Source organism: Styela clava, chromosome 3, assembly GCF_964204865.1.
Source record: "Styela clava chromosome 3, kaStyClav1.hap1.2, whole genome shotgun sequence".
Classification (NCBI taxonomy): Eukaryota; Metazoa; Chordata; class Ascidiacea; order Stolidobranchia; family Styelidae; genus Styela; species Styela clava.
In genome coordinates, this window is record NC_135252.1 from 6633476 (window position 1) to 6652533 (window position 19058).

Consider the following 19058-nt stretch of genomic DNA (forward strand, 5'->3'; position numbering starts at 1 on the left):
GTTTGTCTAGCAATTTTGTTTTGTCCGTTGCGATGTTACTTGATGATTAAGGTCACGTATACGAACGGCGCAAAAACTTTTATGGCAATATTTCGGATATGTAGAACCTATAAATTTATTTGATAGAGTATATATATACGATTGGTCTAGACAAGTAGAGAAAAAACGAAATATTTTAAATATTCGAACAATTCAACAATATATTAGGAAGGAGAATCAAGATTCGACTCTAAACGAAGTGCAAGCGTACTCAAGCTTTTCTTTTGCACAAGGTACAACAGCGTTCACCGACCAGTATTATGCCAGGTAAAAAGTAGGAATACTACATATGCGAGACAATGAGCGTTGAATTTTCATAACTTCAGTTCGAGTAGGCAAGAACAAGCCATAATTATCGAAATAAGCTTTTCTTGGCTTATGGCACTACACTAATTACATCTAACATCAGAGAAATTAACACAACAAATGAAAGATATTGCATCATTTTCTGAGGATTTATTAAACGTCATACGAAAGAGTAATGAGTAGAGCTGTTTCATGGTTAAAATCATGTTTTAGATGAAAATAATATTTTTTTCACCTGAAAGAACAACAATGATGGGTCTAATCAAAGCCCGAAATATAATATTCCAATTATATTTTGTTTTCAATTTTACCGGTAATACAGTTTTAATATTTAATAACTAGGAATATTATGTTGTGTGACAAAATGAGGTATAATTTGCCTATAGCCGGCATTGTATTGATTTTGATACTACTATTTTCAATGAAGACAGAACTCAGGTAAATTTCATTGTATAACCTACGAGCAAAACTTTTTCTTACCTCCGTTGAATCTAGGTAATTACTACTATTATTTGAAAGAATCTGTTCTTTCTTTTTTGGTATGGTTTATCAAGTTAAATAATAAGCCAATTAATGAAGATATGGACCGATACTGAAATTCTAAATTTTTAACCGGTGTTGGCTGTTTTGTGTTTTTGTATCAGCCGATTTTATATTGCAATCGTAGCCCTAATTTTGACAGGACATCATTATCAGCAATTGCATTTGGTATCAACACAAAAACAAGCGCTTCAGTACTTGAGTATACACTTCAAGCGGAGGCCATGACTGACTTAGACCCAAATACTTTTCGATGTGAAGGTTTGTGTTCCTACTTGACTTAATCGTTATCATGATGGAAGGTAAAAAAAAGTGTAGTTCAAAATTAAAGCTCGATTTAGCGCTTTAATCAACACAGTGGAATAAAAGAAGTAAGAATTTGTTGGATTGAATATCTCATCGAAAGTTAAAAGACCCGTAATGTGCCAAACACTTCAATATTTTATCATATATTTTGGCCAGATTTGATGTTATGTTCGTTTAAATTTTTTTTTATCCCTATGGTGTAGCAAGCGAAAACCATTAGCTCAATTTACCAAGCTGGCGAAACTGGTTCTTATTTATACCTAAAAACCAAAACGAGGAATTCATTTATTTGTTTCAGTTCATGACATGGGATGCTTTATTTTGGTTCCTCCAAGTCAAAAAATATTTGGAAAAAAACACCCTAAAATTACAGATGTAAAATTTGACGAAGAGACACTAATAACAAGAGAAATTTGCATAAACAGTTGTTTTCAGAAGTAAGTGAATGAATACGCTCCTGGCAAACTTGTTTCCCGTCTAATAGTTCAGTATATTTACGCAGTACATAATGTATGTGACCTCGAACGTACGTTTCATTTTAGACAGTGGTATCTGTATTACCATTACATAATCTGATCATAGATTTTGAATTAGCAGATACATGACACCTTTTGATCAAGGCTGCCCAACCCGCGGGCCGCATGCGTCTCGCCGAATAAAGTCTGTGAGAAGACTATTTAAATTTTTATAATGTTATATATCAATATATAGGCTTAAGTATGTTTGGTGATTTTGGTGTGATTATTTCTGCCATCTATCCACATTCAATTGCCGGTTCTTATTATTACGTATTTGTCAAGTCTTGCACTCTGGTGGGCATCGACGTCAGTTTTTATTTTATTTTTGGATAATGTGCGATCATTGGGGACAAACTCTGAGCGCAACTATAGGAATGAATTTGGAGGCTGATGGCATTGCCAAATATTAGTACTTATTAAATACTTGTATTGGTGTTTCGTAACAGCCCACTTAAACTTGATATTCCCGCGACATTGGCGCACATTATGCTCATTTAAACCCTGAGATAGTATCGTAGCTACTCAAAGTAAACGGATGAAAACACTACAACCCAAATATAACACTCAATTTGACGCAATTGTGTTGTGTTATACAACTTTAGTAATGATTGATTCTTTGATTCGGTGGCCCGCAAGTGTCATGTCCACGCCCCGTGGTACCAGATATTCGAATAGTAAACTGCTATTCTAATATTCAACTTGATATTCGAATAATTTGCCAATCCTACCCAGTAACCATAAAGCAATTATTAACTTGATTGATTGCATGTTAATGAACTTGCGTTTTTTGTATTATGTAAATTATCTACACCGAAATTAGGAATTAGCTGGTATTAATGTTTGGTATAAACGTTTGCGGCCCGCAACAAATTTCGTCATTTGAAAGTGGCCCGCGAGACCAAAAAGTTTGGGCAGGCCTACTTGGACCGCTGGATGGGGAAGTAAGGAATAAATTAGAATGTGATTTACATTTTTTTAATCCGTTTTCTGTGAAAGTGATTATATCTCCTTTCCATCTATCAGTAGTTTCTACTTAATAAATGCTTTTGAGTACAACCGGTTGATAGAGTCATCCGTGAAACCGAATGTTTGAACAAATAATCGGTAAAGCTATTATCGATAGGTATTAAAGTATTCCTTCTTGGTATTCCACAATTGTACAAAGGAAACCTTTCACAAAACATGTCAATATGTTCTTCAACATTATCCACGTGAAGTCTGAGGGCGTCAGTTTTATTTTAATCACCACAAAAGAAAGTGCGTGCTTTTGAGAATTTTTAATATTTTTTGAAAAAAGCTTCCGCTGGGAAATATTTTTGTAAAATGCAAGTGAAAAAAACATAGTCGACGAAGTCACTTCTCCTAATCGATTTTCTCTATTAAATTCAACTTAAAATGTAGCTTTGGCAATGACAAACCGCTTATATAATATCATGAAATAGCAAATATAATCAATTGAATCATATACATAATTTTGGCAAAACATTCGATGATGATAAAAATTATCGCATTCAATTTTCCAAACGCTTACAGGTCATGATTTGCAAATTTTATTAGAACATCCAGAATTGAGTTTCCTTTGTTAATAAGTTTTCTACAGTTTTAAAATCGTATTTTGATTATAGGCAATATACTTTGTCAGCAATAAACGCAGCACAGAATTGTTGCATGTGCAGCACCGGATTTGAGGGATTTATTTCTAGCAGAGAAATAAAAGCTGATACAAGTTTTGTTAAAGCTGAAAAATGTAGATCGTCAAGTACCTTCCACGTCTATAGCAAAATTAGGGATTGTGAAAAGGGTAAGTTAATATATATTAGTTTTACAGTGTCACGCAACGACATTTATTTCAGTCTATAAATTTCTGAGCATCAACTTAGAAAATACGAATTTACCTAACTAATTACCAAATTAAATTTACATTTATTCATTTGCAGGGGTGTCAAAAGAATCGTTGCAACAAAATAGGGTGGGTTGCTTGGACATACCAAAAACATTGAATCAATTTATGATTGCATTTTCATCCCCCCAGTTATCAATAGAGCAATGCATTTTGAATTGCGAAATGAGAAAGTACACTTTTGCAATACCTGTTAAACAAAAAGGTATTTGTTTGTGCTCGGATTCTTATTCATTGTAAGTATTTAACGCTTCAACGATTTCACTTTTTCATTCCTTCATGCTAATTCTTCTTCTCAGGCGCTTTTGCTAATGTTATCAAGTGAATCATATTTTTGTTTCACGACTCTAGGTTTAGAACAGTGGACAACATGACTCAAGCAATGGCCAGATGTGGTGATGAAAATAACCTTTCAAACTCAGATGAAATAGTCGAAGTTTACCGAACAACAGTAAACGATGAACATTGCGAACCAAGAAGGTAACTTTTGCAATTAAATGTTGGTTATTAATGCTTTTGCGCGTCCTTTTTTCACGAAAACTTATACTGAAAAGTTGCAAACCATACAAATTTATAAGCTAGAAACTCAAGAAGAAACTATTTAATCACAATGAGCCATAACTAGTAAATTTTATATAATATTAGTTTTCGATTTTTATAAACATTTCTAGTTTTTTTTTGATATATATTATAAAGTCGGGTCGTTAACGTGATATACATATATAAAATATACATATAGCGCTAACTAAATAAGCATATACAATCAAAGTCATATGCGTATACAGTCAATTAATATACAAATACAGTCATTTCTGTGATGTACATATACAGCCAATATCATATGTATATACAGCCGATTAGATATACAAACACGTCCATCCCAGAAAAGTACACATCCAATTCCATATGTATGTATAGTCACTCAATAAACACATGTGATGCACATACAAAAGTCACTATCAGACATTTAATTAAGTGATGTACAAACACCACCAATTCATTGCAAATCCGTGCACTTACTGTATAGTATGTACCGATGCGGTTACATCGACCAGTTGCAAGCTTGGAAGTCATATTGATATAATGAGTGCGTTAAATATTACTCACAGAAACTCCAAAACGGATTTTAATGAAAGTTTCTTACAATAAGAGTAAAGTATATGTAATAAATTATTTTGATATCAGCATCATTTAGTGACAAATCTTTAGATGTTATTTGTGCCTAACGATGCGTACAATGTAATCCCGCTTGTGATAAATGAACACATACAATAGGTTGCAACTATTCCTTAGCCATTGTCAGTAAACTGTCGACAAAATAATCAAATCAAAGTTTAGCAAACTATCATTACTCACGTTACATATTGATGGAAGCATTGCCTGATTATTTTTATGGAATGTGGCCATGCTCGCTGACAAATTGGAGTAGTGTGCTTACGCTTACACAAACTCCAAAGCTGTTATTGATTAAAGTATGAAAAACAACTTGCAACTAGCATAAAGTGGATGTAATAAAATGCCTTGATATGAGCATCATTCAGCGGTAAGCCGTTACATGTTGAATGCGCATAATAAGACATAAAGTTGCGGGTGTACGTGGTTAAGAAGGAAATTAAATTAGGAAATTAATGTTAAGCTATCAGTTTGTTAAATGGAAAAACGATTGAACTGAAAATGTCATTCAATATGCAAAGACCTTTGTAACAGAACAAAATGTGGAAATGCCATTAACATGAGAATAAAACGGTGGTAATGCTGAAATAGGTTGTATGTACAACAATTTTCATTGCTCCATTATTGCCCATCGATGTTTTTGTGAGGAAATAGTCGCTTTTCTCTGCAACTGATTAAATAATAAATTTACTTCAAATTTAGAGTACTCGAAAATAGGCGAGTTGCTATAAAGCTAACTTTCATCTCAACAAATTTTATTAGAACATTCAGAATTGAGCTTCCTTTGTTAATAAGTTTTCTACAGTTTTAAAATCGTATTTTGATATAGGCAATATACTTTGTCAGCAATAAACACAGCATAGAATTGTTGTATGTGCAGCGCCGGATTTGAGGGATTTATTTCAAATTGTAGTTGAGACCCATATGGGGCCAGATATTTCATCTAAATGCTGATGTCGTATTTTATTCGCGAGAACACTTTTATATGACATAAGAGAATAAGTCATTCGACCACGCTTCTTCGTCGATCTTTATTAAAAAACTCAGTGACCAGCTAAGGCCTTATACGCGATATTGATGTCAATATATTTTAGCATTGCTTTCCCATATTCAAGGTAGCCCACCCAAACTATTTTCTAAAAAAGGCAATTTTTTTTTAAATATAATGCTCACTGTTCACTCCCAATTCTTGATTTTTCACGAACAAAATCAAAGTAAATAATGCGTACGAGGTTTATAATGATTCCGTAGATGTGCTCTGAGATCAAAACGTGTGAAATTGGTTAAATTAAACAAACTTTAATTTGATGAGTTTGTGGAAAGTTAGTGCCAATAGCCAATAGAGGAAGATGGGCCACGGAGGGACATGTATGGTGACCCATCGTTGTCACTAGTGAAAATTAAAAGGGAAAACTGAAAATGAAAATAAAATTGATAAAAAATTTGTAAAAAATGCAAACAAAATTATAAAAAATAATTGGAGAAAAAAAATGCGAATAAAATGACAACGAGAATATCGTTCAGTGACCGAAGACTTATCGATCGAAAGTTAAGGTATACCCCAAAACAGCACTCTTACTCCATAGTGACACCTTGTGTCCCATCACTAATTAATTATTAACTCGCTAATTATACGACATAATTCATCCAAAGTCAATAGGCTTCTGGTCCGACATATGATGAATGCACATGCAAAATCTGGAGCAGATTCAATCTTGCTTTCGTGAGATATCGCGTGCATCTAACAGACAGACAGACAAATACCTATCAACATACTTACCGATTAAAATCGATAAGTAATAATGAAGGTTGGCAACGATGACGGCTTACGTACGTACCGTACCGTACGTGCAAATCGAGGGATAAATTGAATGAGTGTTTGAGAACGCGCGATTTTATCATTTGTCGGTACCGGTACCTATTACTTTGCCCCTAAGAATACTGATTAACAGACCAACCATCCTACCCTATCGCACATCCGAGGTACCCATATATATTAATAAAATATTGGACATAACTTAAATTGGACTTATAATTTTGGGAACACCGTTTGAGCGCGTAGGATGACAACGTTGGTCCCAAGCAGAAGGCATTTTTTTTTGCATTTTTTTTATTTATTTATTCTGTTTTTTTTGTTTTTCGTTTTTATTTTTAATTTTTTTTTCCAAGATTCTTTTTAATTTATTTTTATTTTCAGTTTATATCTTTTTAAATTTCACTAGCGACAACGTTGGGCCAACATAGACATGGAGCAAGGTGGAAAATCAGCTCTCGCATTCACACAATATCAGTCATTCGTTTCGAAGTTTGACTCCGCCTTCCAATGAGTTACGACGTCCGCGCAAACGGGCAGCGGGCGTGCAGAGCGAATCAACGTATGAGTTGAAATTGGTTTTAGGGGTCGAAACTAAAATTTCGCCATCTTCATCGTTACCCAATTCGGCCCAATATATTCCAGATTCAGAAAATATTTTTTTAAAGGGTATTAAAATGAGTAAATTATTTGTATTTGGCCGAATTCGGTCATTTCATTTGGTAATATATAATGTGAATTTTGCTGTTTTATTGAACACGGTGAACATTTCAGTAATTGAGAAAAATACACTTTTTTTTATTTTGATCACTCAAAGCCCGTATTTAATGTTTATAGCCTTTTTAACAAAGAACTGTCGAGAATGAAATTTACAGAACTCATTTTCAGTCGAAACTAGGCATAATCCAAAGTAAATCAATAAATTTGTTTCAGATGTAAGCATAAGAGTCTAACTAAAATATACATTTAGTAATTATATAATGACTATTCAGATACGCATGTCTGCAAAGTGGTTTTATGTTGCCAATGCGGAAATTTTGTTTAAAGAATTTCTTGAAAAAAGATCTGAAATATTTCAGTTGAACAGTAATTTCAAAATTACTAAATCTCCGAAAAGTCCAAAAATGGTGATGCAGACCCGTTGCTAATTTTTTAAGGCATAATTCGTTGAACTTAATAGAATGCAACATTGTGACTCACCAAGGGGTGGTACTGAAAAGAGATTTTCAGCCAGTACATTTGTCATTTATCATGTTATCCACGATGAGCTGATGTGGGATATTATGACATCATAGATTGGTACCTATTGTACATTTATCAAGAACTACGCGGACCGGCAGTTTTATGTCTTATATTGTGGACAGTTTATTACCGATAGAGAGGTTTTCATCCAGCACATTCCTCGTGTTATCAACGATCAGCTGTTGTGGGGTATTAGATATCATATATAGATATCATATCTGATTGTTCAATCAACATGTGAAGCCTTAACCCTGAAAGCTGTCACCGTTTCGATCACTTGCCGCTTCGGAGTTTTTTTTACGCGTTTTAAAGTAATTATATGAACGACCAACTGTTGTGAGATATTATTTTATTGGATTGCGATTTTCCATATATCTGTCCATATGCTCGGATCTGCGAATTTTTATGTATCGTGATCTGCATATAACTCGTAGATGCAACCGCATATACATACATTGTATCTTATGAAATGATCGGGCAATATTTGTACATCAACAAAATGGCTGTATTTGTATATTGAGTTGGCTATATATGCATGTGACTTTGGCAGTATATGTATGGCACGTTACCAACCCTTTCGATATATTGAACATATTGACGAAAACTCTATTTAAGAAATTATATTCGATTTAATAATATAGTTGAATTAACAAAATGTCGATTCAGATTTCTCCCTCCAAAACAAAACAAGCCTATTTTTCTTGCAAGTTATCCTGGATCTGGCAACACATGGATAAGACATTTGATAGAAATTGCGACAGGAATATATACAGGAAGTGTGTACAACGATGCTGATTTATATGAAGGAGGTATGGATTAACGTTTCTCTTGGTATGCCAAACACTTTTGCTTATATCCAGTTCCATTTACAGTTATTTAATTACACAAACACTTTGGAGGCATCATGGCAAACATTTACTAATAAACTCCCATTCGTAAGCTCCATTAAGATCATTAAAATAAATCTAATACCTAACCTTTTCAACGCTAAATATAATGTTTGTCGTCAGCCGCGCTGCACATTTTTAGTTAAATCTGTAATGAATTATTATCACAACAACAACCGCTTGAACATCACCTCAACGTTAACAGTTAGGCCCCTACTTCGATTAAAGGCAACTCACAAATTGTGGGTTTGAAGTTCGTTAACTGAGATTCGACAGATGGCACAAATAAGTTACGTTGTCACTATTCTGTTTATGGAATGGTACAATACAACCATATATAAAAATATAATATTTTTTGCAACGATGCAATTAAAGCTAAAAAGAATTTGTAATTACACAGTGAAACGTCCTTTTTGTGAAAGGTAGACACAAAATGATTTATATTGTAGCAAGAGACGACATGAGCTGACAAATTCCAATCAATGCGCCACCAAGTCCACATCGGAAAACATTGCCAACAAGTACCGCAACAGAGGTTGATAAATCCGGAATGATTCCGTTCAGTTCGGGACGAATGTTGGGAAATTCTGAAACAATAATATAATATACCAAAAGTAGTTTATGGGTATTTTGAAATCTTAAACAAAACAAACATCCAAAGCATAACCTCTCTTTGGATTTTGAGTGGTTTAATTTGCTAAACAATCGAAAAAATGTATAACTTCTTGAATAGTTAAATGTACGGGGGTACAAATGTCCGTGGATGCAAATGTACATAGGTGCCGTTGTATGTGAGTACAAATGTCCGAGGGTGAGAAATGATAGTGACCATGGGTGCAAATGTACGTGCGTGCGAATCTTCATGGGTGTCATTGTACGTGGGTGCCAATATCCGTGGGTTCAAATTTTGCGCCAATGTTCATCCTCCACGTGAATGTAAAAGTTAATATTTTAGCATGCGTGACCGTTTGTTGATACCGCTATGATGGTAAACAGTACAACCTACAGTGGCGGCGCGTCAATAGGGCCAACCGGGGCAATGCCCCGGTTGTTTTTTCGGTATAATAAAAAATATTCGAAAAATATCTCAATATCGGTTGCACAGACTGTCTACACTAGCCATATTCTCCCGACATGGTTCATTTTTCGCTCGCAAAGCCTTCGCCGAACGTCGACGGGGCGACGCCGATTTTGCCCCGGTTGCTCATTGTATATCGTATTCTCTTTTTTATCTTCCACTCGCCGCGTTTGTCTCGTTTGTTTTCTGTTTCTTTTACTAAATCATCGGGGCTAGCCCCGAAATTATGACGACACAATGCCGACGTTTCTTACAACAACGTGTTGACATATTCACGCATTCCTTCTCGTTCGTTGGTTGCTTGAAGTGTTGATAGTTTCCTCGCCTTCGTTTTTGTCGCTTGTTTCGCTATTTGAATCAGTTAGAGAGCTTTAGTCCATTTGCTTTCGATTTTCCACATTCCTTTTGTGCTCCTCACTTCTTTCCGGCTTCGCATTTCTTAGCCTTAGACCTCATAATGAATAAGGTTGATGCACTACTTCGCACTCCGTTTTCGCAGCTGCCGCTGGAACAAAAATTAGAGGTACAACGTCTTGGGCCTTATCAACCAAAAAATTGTTCACTGGAACAATCCCATGACGGAGGAAAGCGTCGGCGTACATTCTGCGCAGAAACTTAGTATAAAAGCCACGAATGGTTGTGTTACAGCAAGGACAAAAATGCACTTTTTTGTTTTTATTACCTCCTTTTTGCTACCGCCCGTGACTCACGTTGGTGTCAATTTGGTTTTAGAGATCTTAAACATCTTTCCGAGCGTGCCAGAGATCATCAATCTTCTATGGAGCATCTGGACAATGCAGTAAAATACCGAACATTCGGAAATGTTAATATTGCAGCACAGTTGGATGAAGGACGCGCGGTTTCTATTCGTCGGCACAACCAAAACGTCGAGAAAAACCGCCATGTTCTCGGTCGATTGATAGATGTTTTGAAGTTCATTGGTTGTCACGAGCTGTCCCTCCGTGGGCACGATGAACGGGCTCTTCTAATAGAGGGGTATTTTTGGATATGGTGGAATACACCGCATCCCTAGATACAGTATTGAGAGATCATCTTGATGCCGCAACTGTTTCGAAAGGGACATCTAAGGATATTCAAAATGATTTGCTCGACTCAATGTATAAAATTTATTTACAATATTTGGCTCTGGAAATTGAGAATTGCCAGTTCCTTTCGATTCAGTCTGACGAGACAACTGACATCACGTGCGTTTCCCGACTGGCTGTGATTTTTCGGTTTGTGAAAGATGGTAAACCTACCGAGAGATTTCACAGCTTTGTACAAATCGTTGATCGCACGGCTTGCGGGATATCGGCTGTTCTGAAAGAAGTGTTACAGCCTTACAACGCGAAGTCCAAATTTATAGCTCAAACTTATGACGGCGCGGCAGTCATGAGTGGGTCGAAACATGGTGTTCAAGTTTATATAAAAGAAGATTTTCCTCATGCGCATTTTTTACATTGTTATGCACACCAATTTAACCTCGTTATTAAAAATATGTGTCTTGATACCCCTCTCGTCCGTATATTTTTTGCAAATGTTTCGGGGTTTTCTTCATTTTTTTTCCGTTTCGCCGAAGCGCTCTGATCTCCTTCGCCAGATATGTAGCCGCCGTCTCCCAGCTTGTGCACCAACACGTTGGAACTTCCAATCACGCGTGGCGCAGGGCGTGTCCGAAATTAGGTCTGAGCTCATTGAGTGTTTCAATGGCATTCAGAGCTCTCCGGGTTGGGACGAACGCTCTGTGAGGGGGCGGCAGGTCTAAAGCGTCTGCTAGAAGATGGTGAGTTTTCATTTTTTCTCCACAATATTCTATCACGTGGATGTATTATACGGCGCATTGCAGTCAAGGCTAATGGATGGAGCGTCTGTGCAGTCGTGTATTTCAGACTTCTGCGATGCTGTATCTCGTATCCGGGAAACAATAAAATACGACGACACATGGAATGCTTTATTACGCCGCGGGCAAACAACGCAGCGTTTGATTTTGTCTGCAAAAGAATGCTGTGACATTCTGGTGAATCAAATAGGCGATCGTCTGCGCACTGAACACCTTGCCGCGTTCTCTTTGATGAACCCCAAAAATTTTTCAAAATTTGCACGTTAATTTCCCATCCATTTGTTGGCTACTGTCTCCAAATTGTACCCCATGATTAACGTGGGTAAATTGGAAAATGAATTGCGATGTATATACACAAATCAAACTTTTTTGAACATCACATCAACTTGCGCGCTCTATGGGTTCCTCATAAATAACACTCTAGTAACTACCTTTGCGGCGTCTGCAAAATTTCTGGACATCATTTTGACGACGCCTATTTCTTCCGCCGACGCAGAGCAAACATTCAGAGACGTTATTTCTGGGATGCATGACTTTAATCAGCGCGTTATTGAGCATTTTGCTTCCAAGAAACCGCGGCGTGTTGCATATATGTTCAAGCAGTAGAAGTCTAGCAGCATATATATCTATGAGTGAGCGACGCATGTCCTTATCTTTGCATTAACTTTCCTTTCTTCATAGTAACGTTTTAAACCTTATTATAGGTTTTGTCTGCTTTCCCGAAGTTTCTGTTAATATGTCATTGTATTTATCTGGGTAAATATTGCCTTTCCTTTTGAAAGAGGTTTTAAAATAAACTATGTCTATATTTATTAATCCCTTGACTTGGACCGGTTTTAAAGACACTTTCTTATCGTTAAAAATTGTCGCTTTTTTCCGATTGGTTGTTACCGATGGAATGGTTTTTATACTCATAAAATGATGGGAGAACTTACAGCGCTCATCCTGTCCCCGTAGATGGGGGTGACTTGGTCCCGCAGTAGCTTGCCCCGGTTGTCAAAATGACCACGCGCCGCCACTGACAACCTAATATATGCCACGGGGATCAAGGCGGTGGACAGTAAGCTCTGTAGCATGCTAGGCCAACAGCTTCGGGTTGCTGGGCCTGCAGGTTGGGTAATGGTCCACGCGGAAGAGTAATTTCTTCCAAAAACTGCTTTAGCATAGCTTGGTAACCACACTATAATAAAGATGCGGTAAAATATCCCAACTCTCGTCTGGGGTAGACACTACATCTTGTAATTATAGTTCATTTACATGTGAATTTTTGCTGTTTCCACGTTTTCATTTATATTTGTTTCATAAAAAAGTCATTTAATCGAATTGCGAGGAGGCTCTAAGAAGAAGAACCCCGCGGTTGCAATTGGAAATTGTCACATTGCTGTCACTTAAATATATGCTATGCAAATGTCCGCAGGCTGAGGTGGAAATTCTCATTTTTGACTGATGTTTTTGCTCTTTGTGAGATAAACCTTGATCACTTTCTCAACCTCCTCATAACGTTACCTTCGTCTTCAATCTCGCTCTGTATCTCGTATCAGTTTCTGCCTTCGTCTCCTCAATTTCTGACCATATTTCGTTGCAACTTCAGTCAAAATCCATTGCATATCATGAGTAGTTCCTCCGGACCTTTTATGATTAAAAGAAAGGTGACTGGGACAGAAAACTTTTGCGCCATGGACACATTTATATATAACATTCCCTTTGGATCGAAGTAATGTCCTGCTGCGACGTTAGCGTAACAAAATAGATCTTTCCACTGTTATCGATGCATAGCATCTACCAAAACAATAGTCGGAATTAAATGCAGATTTTAAATGCTATTTGATAAAGTCACAAAGAAGACATATTGAACAAAAACTACGTATTGCTGAATAAAAAACAGATCAAACAAGGGATATTTGCCATTTCTGACGCAAGGCAAGAAACTACTGTATTACACCTTTAGTATTGTATCATGTTCAATTTTTTGATTTTTTTTTCATTCTGTTTAATTTATTTTCAGTGTTGCTATTCTAACACTACTGCGTTGACTAAGTGCTAATTTTAGTAATATTTTCAAAAGGCTGTATGTAACTGACCCGATGACCTAATGACTGTATTCGGCTGTATTCAATTTTTTGACTTTATAAATGGGAAATATTTGTCACAAGAATTAACCAATAAACAAATATTCGTTTTAAAATGTTTTAAACCGGTTGAACTCGTCTTTACAATTCAAAGACATATTTAACATAAAAAAGACAGCGATGGTCAAATATGTGGACACGAAGACCAAAGCGAAGCAGTATCATACCGGGTACGGTACGGTCAAAAAACGTTTTCGAAGTGAAAAACGAATGGCATAGAGCTTACAGAACGTTTTAAAATAAATAAAAGTAATAGAGACAAATGACTACTGGAAATTTCAAAGCAATTGGTCCAGTAGTTATAGAGAAAAAATATTTTTTTATAACAATAACAAGAAAAATATTAACGACAAGAACAACAACATAATAACAAAACGATCCATATGTACACTTTGTGTCCAAAAATAAATAATAGATCAAACATGATGACGATTTGATGTTGACCTCTAATGCTTGAGGCTTGAGCCTAATTTTCGATCTTGCTCCTGAAATGGTACAGAATCTCTTGTCCTAGCTACAAACTCTCTTCCATTGAGTATTTTCCATATCTTATAATGGACTGTGTTTTTATGAACACTTGAACACTCGTTCCTCTAAAAAAGTTCTCAGTAAACAAACTCGGTTGGCTGTGAACTCGCACCAAGTCACTGTCAGTTACATTTATGCTTATTTTTTTGAAGAACTTCAGTTTTGTGGAATTCACAACCTCAAGCTGCTTTCTTGATCATGTTGACATGAACTGCCGTAAGTCTCGCTTCAATAGATATTTACTAAAGCGCAATCTTACACTATGATTATTCATAGTAGTACAGTACATAACCACATGTTGCATGGCGAGCAAAATTAAATGAAAACAGTTTTTCCTTATAGAAATTACTTCAAAGTGAGAAATTATGCAGCAATCAGCGTCGTATCACACGAATGTTACTAGCTTTTTGGGCCTGCAAAGAATGTATTTGCGCGTCAGTGCACAAACCATATAAACAATAAATGGAGAAAAATTGACGTCTTCAAGAGAAAATATTAAAAATATATACTGAGGCTTGCTTCGAGGGTCATGTGATCACATGATTTCTGTAATAACAAGTTTTTACTTCATGACAGAGTAGCCATGTGAAATTCGCGCGAATAACGAAAGTCTAATATTCAAAACCTTACGGGATTAAGTTTCAGATATTGAATCTGATGCAAATTAAGTAGCAATGTCATGTAGCTAAAAAAAGTCTTATTGTTATGATTCATTGTCGTGTCAGATCATGCTCTATTAATCTACTGTTGTTATATTAACTATATGCGGAAATACAAGTTCGTTATGCTTATAATGGCGTATTTATTTCACCCTCGTGTCTATATACTGTATTTGTAAATTGTTTCCTTGTTTGAGGATATTATAAAGTACAAACGAACTCGGAGTTTTCTCATATTTTTCGCAGATATGCTGGGAGGATTTTTGTCAGCGATTTCTGGAAGAACCATCGTCATCAAGGATCATCTGTTCGGACTTAAAATCTCAATTAACTACACGATGGCAGTCTTGCTTATACGCAACCCGTACGATGCGACATTAGCCGAGTTTATGAGAATGAATACTCAGGGCCACATTGGAGTTGCAAACAACGATATATTTCGAAAACCAGGTAAAAAGGATATCCAAACAAATTAAAATAGTGTACTCACGGATACTCATTAAGTCAGATATATTTATAACTGCATTTAACTTGAATATTGGACAACTTGGCAGGTGAGGTACCGTATTCTGTCAGTTAAAGTTTCATTCCTAATTCCATGCCTTTAATGCTTACAGACGCATGCATGCTAATACGTCAAAATATACGAATCTAAATCTTTATTTTACAATTGTTTCAAGGTTTTAAAGCTTTTTGCAAAAACCAACTACCATCTTTTTGGTTCGGCATCACGAAAGTAGTTTTGAAAACTTTTGTGGACAAAGTTGTTGTTGTTTACTTTGAAGATCTGGTGAAAAATCCAATAAAAGAAATACGTCGTATTGTTGAATTCTTACCTAAAGAAATTGTTGGATCGGACGAAGAATCGTTGGAACGGAGATTAATGTGTTTGAACTTGGATTTGGCAGGAAAGTTCAAACGACCGCCACGAAAACTGAACTTCGATCCTTTTGATGAATTACTGAGAGGAGAAGTTGACAAAAGTATTGAAAACATGAACGAATTATTGCTTGAGCGCAATCATCCCCCATTGCCTCATTCGTATTTTTTACCATATAATGTGACCTAAGATCAATTATTGTGATAGTTCCCAAGTTATGTTATTGCTGAGATTTAAATTTTTGCCATTCTTCATTAGCTATTTAACTGCTTGGTCACGGACTCGAAAAATATATTCGTGAAGAGATCAGGTCGACATAACGTGATCCAGGTCGGTTCTCACTTTTATGTACTGTCTGCCGCTTATAACACTCTATCGTCATCGCAATATAAAAATTAACTAATTACAAATCATAGTGTTTACAACGAGATAGAAGCGCTTGGTATCTTCAACGAGTTTTTACTTATCGATTTTAATCGGTAAGTATGTTGATAGGTATTTGTCTGTCTGTCTGTCCGTCTGTCTGTCTGTTAGATGCAAGCGATATCTCACGAAAGCGAGATCGAATCTGCTCCAGATTTTGCATGTGCATTCATCATATGTCGGACCAGATCCCTATTAATTTTAGATGAATTATGTCGTATAATTAGCGAGGTATTATTCAATTAGTGATGGGACACAAGGTGTCACTATGGAGTAAGAGCGCTGTTTTGGGGGATTCCCTAACTTTCAATAGATAAGTCTTCGGTCCCTGACCGATATTCTCGTTTAATATTTGGAGACATTTTGGTCAGATAAAATCTTAAATCTCCCCATTCTCTGGTGGAAAGGCATTTCTTCGGTTTGATAGTGGTCTCGCGTCTAAAACCCCCTTTTATACGAAATAATTCTCTAAAACACCGGTTCCCAAAGGGGGCTCTTTATATGAATCAATAAATTCATTTTTCCTTTCTATGTCATTTACTTTCTGTCACATATTTTCCCCTATTGTACGTACTAATAGACGTGGGCACTGTTTGCTGCAAATCCGTGAGCTTCAGTTCATTTATCTGGTGTACCGAGTTTAGCGAGTTATATTTAAGAATTTCTAAAAAATCGAGCAGATTTGAGAAAGAAGAGTTGACCTATTCTCTTTATTATTTATGCTTACATGTTTAAAAATTTCATATTGCATAAACATTAACGATCACAAAATTGAGATTTATTCATAAAGGCAGCAATTTATTTTGTGTAATTGCGCCCTATGTTCATTCCCTGATAATTTGGCGCCTCACGAACAAAAAGTTTGGAAACCGCTGCTCTAAAGAAATCTTGGAAATGGAATAAGCCATGGTTCTACTTTGTCAAAAACGCGGGTATTGGTCATAAGTAATTGAATTCGTCTCGCATTTGTAATCGAAGACGCGCACTTGTAGACTTTGTCAAGAAGCAGAATAGTCGAAGGCGGAATCACAACCTTTTTAACACATTCGGATTTCCGAATCGCATTGACTAACTGTAGAAAAAATGTATACAAAGGTCGTTCACTATATTCTTTAAGATAGATCGACGTCTCTGAAAATAACGAAGTGTTAAATGTTAGTGGAACAGGTTGATCAGTGGATGATAATATCCACAAGTACAAATCAGAGTTCACACAAATGCTATTGCTCTCAATTGTCAGCATTGGTGAGTTTAAAGTTTAAAAGTACGTACCTGAAATGTCATGTTTATTTATAAGTCTTCTGATTCTTGTAAAGTCGTGAAACATGTTTGCATATTTTAACCATATTCTACTCAAAACGTCCTTTTTACGAAATGGTTTTTCCCCTTCAATTGACGAAATAGATAACATTTTATGTAGACAAGTATATTTTATATATTGGTAAAAGTTGCAACATCTTCAATCGCTATGAACTTCTGTCTATCATATAGTGCCGTGAAAGTGGTATGCCAGAACATTTTCTCAGAAGAAAATATACCAGAAGTTAGGGTTTTGTTTTATATCAATTCTAAAGAAACATCGTGTTTAAAACAAGGGCTTGTTTTAAATCAAATTTTTTTCTGTATTTTTTTTATTTTTTATTGAAATACCCATTGCATCGCCGCGAAACTACGCCAAAATGTTGCATTCTGGCAGCTGCACACGCAGCCGGAGTTATAATTCCAAAAATCAAAGGAAAATTTTTTATTTTTTATTTTACTTCTATTGCGTATATTTATCGCCACGTTTGTATCTCCACCAAAGTCATAAGATTTTACCAGGAATGTTTAGCCGAGACTTCAGAGAGACGTTTTGAGTAAGAAAAATCATGAAAATTAGCTCACGAGCCTACTACAAAAGCAATTATATCGAGTGCAACCCTTCGGCAAAACAAGTGGGTTGCGGTTGCGTCTTACTGCGCCAACCACTGAACTACAGCTTGAGAAGGTGTGCATGAGCCTATATCGATATTTGTGGCGTTTTGAACAATTTATTGCAAATAAGAAGCGCTTGGCAAATTTTTACATTCATTTTTCTTCAATCTATTCAATACAAAAAAATCAAATAGTACAGCTATTTTAAACAAAACAGGCAAAAAAAACTTGATTTAAAACAATTGTTTTTGAACAAATCCCTACCAGAAGTATTACCCATTGATGGGGGCTCCCGAAGTATGCGAACCAAGATGGCGGACATCGGAATGTAATATGTGTACTAGGTTAGGGTTAGGCCATAATTTTAGGTATAAATACTACGGGAGGCTCTTGGCTAGTCTTCGAACTGATAATAGGACTAAAATAAGGAAAATTGGAAAAAAATTATCGCCTAACCCTAACCTGTTACCCATGTTACGTTCTGATGTCCACCATCTCGGTTCGCATACTTCGGGAGCACCCATTGATGTCATAAAACGCCTATAATAGTATAATTTTACATTCTTGAAATTAAAAATCCGGAACAGCCGAACACATATACCTGTTGCAAATGAAAGAGCATTTATGCGGGATGACGAACGACATTGTATGCAAGTAAATTAGGAGTGTGTTTGAATGAGCGTAATTCCACATTTCTGAGCACGGGATAAATATTGTTACAAAATTGACTTTTGCTTCGACTACCATTCTATTATTGACATCCGCGACCTGTGTAACAAAAAGCCTTTGTATTTTGTTTCGATCTCCGCTTGTTTATATAGCGTTCTATTGTTGCGATACTTCGAGTATGCCATTACGAAAACACGATAAATTAACTAACATT

At 36.0% G+C, this 19058-nt stretch overlaps 1 protein-coding gene across 1 annotated transcript; it reads left to right on the forward strand.

The window, feature by feature from the left end:
* Positions 1 to 663: 663 nt before the first annotated feature.
* Positions 664 to 16239, forward strand: LOC120341822 (sialate:O-sulfotransferase 2-like). Its single transcript, XM_078110997.1, has 9 exons — positions 664 to 783; positions 1028 to 1146; positions 1490 to 1628; positions 3335 to 3510; positions 3647 to 3845; positions 3961 to 4089; positions 8504 to 8646; positions 15205 to 15408; positions 15639 to 16239. Exons 1-9 carry the CDS (start codon positions 695 to 697, stop codon positions 16025 to 16027), a joined length of 1587 nt encoding a protein of 528 aa, XP_077967123.1. The 5' UTR covers positions 664 to 694; the 3' UTR covers positions 16028 to 16239.
* Positions 16240 to 19058: the final 2819 nt, after the last annotated feature.

Excerpts from the sequence above, each read along its gene's own strand:
- LOC120341822 (XM_078110997.1), top strand. The coding sequence starts at position 695 with ATGTTGTGTGACAAAATGAGGTATAATTTGCCTATAGCCGGCATTGTA. Across the intron at positions 784-1,027 it reads TCAATGAAGACAGAACTCAG|GACATCATTATCAGCAATTG; the intron begins GTAAATTTCATT and ends TAATTTTGACAG. Across the intron at positions 3,511-3,646 it reads AATTAGGGATTGTGAAAAGG|GGGTGTCAAAAGAATCGTTG; the intron begins GTAAGTTAATAT and ends ATTCATTTGCAG.